This window comes from Pteropus alecto, unplaced genomic scaffold (assembly GCF_000325575.1).
Source record: "Pteropus alecto unplaced genomic scaffold, ASM32557v1 scaffold101, whole genome shotgun sequence".
NCBI lineage: Eukaryota > Metazoa > Chordata > Mammalia > Chiroptera > Pteropodidae > Pteropus > Pteropus alecto.
The window spans coordinates 22083-27501 of NW_006432945.1; the positions used below are offsets into that span (position 1 = coordinate 22083).

Consider the following 5419-nt stretch of genomic DNA (forward strand, 5'->3'; position numbering starts at 1 on the left):
GAGTGGAGTCTTGAAGTCTCCTACTATTATGGAGAAATGAGCATTCTCCCTTCATTTCTGTCAGTTTTTGCTTCATATCTTTTGAATGTCTGTCATAAGCTAAATAACTACAATTTTTATATCCTTGCAGTATGAAAAACTTATTAAAATATATTGTACTCCATGTCTTTTGTATCTTTTTTTGATTTAACGTCTATTTTGTTTAAATTAGTATAGCTACCCCTGCTCTCTTTTGGTTACAATTTGCACAAAATATCTTTTTCCATCCACTTACTTTCTACTCGTTTTGTCTTCCAATCTCTTGTAGATAGCATATAGTTGGATCATTTGTTCTTATCCATTCTGCCAATATCTGCTTTTGATTGTAGAGTTTAATCCGTTTTAAGTAATTATTGACAAAAAGGTCATTGAGCTATTTGTTTTCTATTTGCCTTAAAGCTTTTGCAATTGTTTTGTGTAGTAGGGCATTCATTCCTGTTTTGGTAATGAAATGTTGGAATTGCTTTCCATTTCCTTTTGTGTAGATTCCATAGTAATTGTGTCTGTGGTTCCAATAGGGATTACATTTAACATTCTATAGTTATAACACTCCAATTTGAATTTGTACCAGTTTAACATCAATAAATTACAAAAACAGATCCTTATCAGGTACATCCCCACTCTGTTGGATTGTTAATGTCATTCTAGCCTCTACAATAATTGTAATACCGGCTTCTACACTATTTTATAAGATGTCTTTTAAATCGCATGGAAAATAAAAATGCATTTTCAAATCATTGGTACAATAGTACTAGCTTTCATAATTGCCCATGTGTGTATCTTTAGTGAGATGTTTATTCAACCATAAAGCTTCAGGTTACTCTCTAGTTTCCTTTAATTTCACCTTTCAGCACTCCCTTGAGCATATTTTGCAGTGAAGGTCTAGTGGTAACACATTCAATCAGGTTTTATTGCTGGAAAAGTTCTTAATATCTCTCTCATTTTGAAGCACAGTTTTGCTGTATAGAGGATTTTCTTTTATCACTTAGAGTGTATCAGTTCACTATCTTCTGGCCTCTAAGTTTCAGATGACATATCTGCTGATAATCTTATTTAGGATCCCTTGTACATGATGATTTGCCTCTCTCCTGCAACTTCGAAGATTCTCTCTCACTGGCTTTTGAAAGTTTGATTATTATTTGTCTTAGTGTGGGTCTCTTTGAGTTCATTTTACTTGCAGTTTTTGAGTGAGCTATTGGGGTACTTAGATTCATTTCTTTCATCACATTTGGGAAGTCTTTAGCCATTATTTCTAAAAAAGATTTTCTCTGCCCCTTTCTCTTTATCTTCTACTTCTGAGAGTCCCACAGTATATGTAGTATATTGGTCTGCTTACTGGTGTCCCACAAATCACTTTGGCTCTGTTCACTTCAATCTTTTTTCTCTCTGTTCTTCAGACTCAATAATTTCCATTTCCTAGCTTTAAGTTTGCTGATTCTTCCTTCTGCCTGCTCAAAACTGCCTTTAATTCCCCTAGTGAATGTTTCATTTCAGTTATTGTACTTTTGAACTCTAGAATTCTTTTTATTGTTTTTTTAGAGTTTCTGTCTCCTAACTTACATTTCCATTTTGTTTACACATTGATTTCTTAACTTTTTACATTTCTTTTAGTATTTTGAACATCCTTAAGACAGTTCTGTATTTTTTTCTGATTTTATTGAAACCCAAGGGATATGGGGCTTTGGCAGGAGGCGTTCCTAGAGACAGTGGAGTAACCAGTGGAAAGGCCTCTTTTTGCCTTCCTCTCAGTTACAGGTTGTAGGTGTGGTCGCATGTCTTCCTACAGCTGTTGACAGCACGGGGGTGCAGCAAGCAAAACACCTGTGGCACATCTTGTGGCAGATGAATTCCTGGGGAGCTGGTGGAGGAAAGGCTCATTGATGTCACCCCATGGGCGAGGTGCCAAGTGCAGGGTGGATTATTTCTGGAAGCTGAAGTCTGACAGAGTGTGGCCCTTCTCCAAATGTTTGCACAGAAACATCAGATGCTGTCGGTCACGAGGGATACCCTCCTCGTCTAGATTTAGGCTTTTACATTCTCAGTGATGTCACTGGGTTCAACCTCGATAGTGATAGTCTTGCCTGTCAGGGTAATCACAAAGATTTGCAGCTCTGCATCTGTTGCTCAACAGACTCATGAAGAAAACAAAGACTGTGGAATCAGAAATTGCAAGTTTGCCACCAAGAGTGCTTGCAAACTATGTACACACAGTTTCAATGACTATTTTAAAGTCTTTGTCTAGTATATATTCCCTTAGTTCTTTTTCAGGGATAATTTTTGCTGATTTATTTTTTTCTTTAATCGGCCATACTTTCCTGTGGCTTTGTATGCTTCATGATTTTTTGTCGAACTGGACATTTGAATCTAATAACATGGTAACTCTGGGACTTATATTGTTACCCGTCCCTACTGTTTGTTTTTTTATGCTATCATTTGTATTTTCTTTTCTTTTCTTTTCTTTTTTTTTGATTGTTCAAGCATGTCTCTGTGCTGAGAATCAGCCTGACATGTAACTGAAGGTCTTCTCAGATCTTTTCTGAGCCTTCCTCTGGGCATGTGCAGTCACTCTCTAATTTATTTCACATATACAGTTGTTTTTGAATGTCCCAGTTCTTAATGTATGGCTCTCAAAAGAGAATACAGTAAAAAATCAATGAGAGAACAATAGTTGCTGGTTCTTCAATTCCCCTGGAAGTCACCTCAGTCAGCAAGGATGAGACTTGCAGGAGTGTGGAGACATGTAACAACAATGGCTGCCCAACTCTTTGTCTGCTTCTCTGTGATCAGAAGCAGCGATCAATGATAAGAGCACAGATCTCCCATATTGAAAGACAAAGTCCTTTTTGCCCACCTTACTCCCTAGGGCTGATTATAAGCTGCTACAGGAAGACACACACAGCTGCTTGCTCTGGGAGTGGACTTTGTGGCTGCCACTGTGCTAAGAGCTGAAACTGACCAAAATTAGTGCAATTTACTCGTCCAAGTCTGTTCCTGGAAGTTGCAAGTCTTCATCAGGCTCCAGAGTTCCAAAACAGTTACATAGAGAGATTCTAGCACTGCACTTGTTGTCTAGGTGGGGAGACACATTCTTGGTGTTTCCTATCCTGCCATCCATCATCCCAGAATCCTCTCCTAATATATTATGGTATAGAATCAATGAGTGAGCCTTGGAGAGAAGTCAGCTGGAAGCAATCATAGGCAGTTTCACTGATTATTTTGTAGTTTAATAAGTGAAAATACTCAGTCAATATTTATAAAGAGAGAGTTTGTTGCACACGTTGAGGAGTACCAAAAAGTCTTTTAAGACATAGACTCTCCTCAAAAAGTCATAGTCTTATTGTGAAGCACAATATATACTGAGAGCTGTTAAAGGAAAGTAGTGAATGAGAAGTATCAAAGAAATAGATTTATTCATGATCATTGCAATGAGAGTCCAGAGGAGAAGAGAGTACTATGAATGTAAATCATCAGAGATTTCATTGAGTAGGCGTTTTCCTGAGCTACTCTTAGGAGGATATTCTGAAAAATATTAATAAGACCTAAAACTTGTCTAGCATTCCCCATGTTCCACATGCTAACTCATCTAATACTCAAAACAACCCCACAAGGCTTATACTATTATCCCCTTTTCATAGATGGGGAAACTGAGAAAGAGAAACAGTAAGTAACATGCCCAAGTAATAATAAGACAGTCGTAGAGTTGGAACTGGAATTCAGTCCGGTGAACTCTAAGGCCTGAACTCTGTACTCAGCTGTTGTCCTTACTGGGTAGAATGACACCAGCAAAGAGAAAGAAGTGATTGTGTGATGTGATTGCCAGAGATAGCAAATGCTTGACTGACAAGTGTGACAGATTTACTTAGATGTTTTCCTCTAGGCCATTGCGTGTACAAACGAAAAATCTCTTCATTTCATTAAACTGCAGATTTCGTTAGCATGTTTAATATATATGTTGTGTAAGAAACTTCTTGAGACTACTGTAGTACAGAAAAACCACCATATAAATTTTGTCTTCATTATTATGTGTGTTTTGGCAACTGATAAGAAAACAGTAATCCTTTATTTTCTCTTTTAGTTATTCCTTACTTGGCACAAAAATTCTATATTGTGAACTTTCTGGAGATAATGTGGATTGGAGTGATACTCCTCCACACTGTGAAAGTGAGTATATTTTCCTTTAGAATTTAGAGTAGCAGTTCTCAAACTTTTTGGCCTGGGGACCCCTCTACGCTTTTAAAGTATAAATTGCTCACAGAGCTTTTCTTTAAGTGAGTTAGGACTAACGATATTCTTTATATTGCAATTAAAACAGAGAAGTTTTTAAAATAATTATTTATTAATTTATTTTTAAGAACATTAAGCTCAATACATGTCAACAAATACAACGTATTTTTTCGTAAAAATCAAATATTTCCAAAACAGTGAGAATAGTAGCTTTGTTTTACATTTTTTCTGATTTCTTCAATATCTGGCTTAGAGGAAGGCCTCTGGTTTTATTCAGTTACATTATCAAACGATCTGAAACCACGGGAAAATTTCACTGCACACTCTTAAGGACAAAAGTGAAAAAAAGACAATAATATCCAAGTAAAACTGAACCATCGATTTAAGAATGGATATATTTATAAATTATAAAGCATTTCTCACTAGCACTGAGTTCTATTTTTAATCATAAGCCTATTGTCTCATTAAATTGTCAGCATCTCTTATGATAAGAACAAGTCTTAGCAGGGCCTTACAGATAAATACAGGTATTTCATGTACGTATGTTATATAGGTATTTAAGAAAATGAGTTTTATTCTAAAAGTTCATTTCTTCATTAGTGGTTTGAATTGAGATAATACATTTGCTCATAGAAACTTTCTTCTAAATGGCTATTGGATTCACAACTAGATTGTAGGTGTCACGTTAATGAATTTATTGAAAGCAGTTCATAGGACATTACTAATGCTGTCATAATCTTTCACTGTTTCTTTGCCTTTCATGTCTTCTTTTCCTTATTAAGAAATTTTGTGTCAACCACCTGGAGAAATATTAAATGGAAAATACACAAATAGCCACAAGGATGTATTCGAATATAATGAAGTAGTAACTTATAGTTGTAATCCTTCGCAAGGACCAGATGAATATTCACTTATTGGAGAACGCAGGCTAATTTGTTCTGGGAAAAATATATGGAGTAGTGACCCTCCTGAGTGTAAAGGTAATAATATTTCAATGTATTTCCTTCTCATTGGAAATAATTTGGAAACATTTTGTAAATACTTTTACCAACTAGTAAAAAAAGCAGCCATGTGAGCTTGTCCCATTGGTTAAATTGGTTTCTCATGTGATTTAATATGGGTCAAATAGAATCAAAAATAGTTCTAATTGTAGATT

The 5419-nt window shown here is 35.7% G+C and overlaps 1 protein-coding gene and 1 pseudogene across 7 annotated transcripts in view; one reads left to right on the plus strand and one right to left on the minus strand.

Moving 5' to 3' along the window:
• Nucleotides 1-5419, plus strand: part of LOC102881105 (membrane cofactor protein-like) — a 40597-nt gene that overhangs the window by 16427 nt on the left and 18751 nt on the right. For all 7 annotated transcript variants that reach the window (XM_025043983.1, XM_025043981.1, XM_015586168.2 and 4 more), the window contains exons 4-5: nt 4115-4200; nt 5046-5243. In XM_025043983.1, the coding sequence (XP_024899751.1) occupies nt 4115-4200; nt 5046-5243 (284 nt within the window). The remainder of the gene's footprint in view (nt 1-4114; nt 4201-5045; nt 5244-5419) is intronic.
• On the minus strand, nt 1738-3051 carry LOC107195377 (annotated as a pseudogene).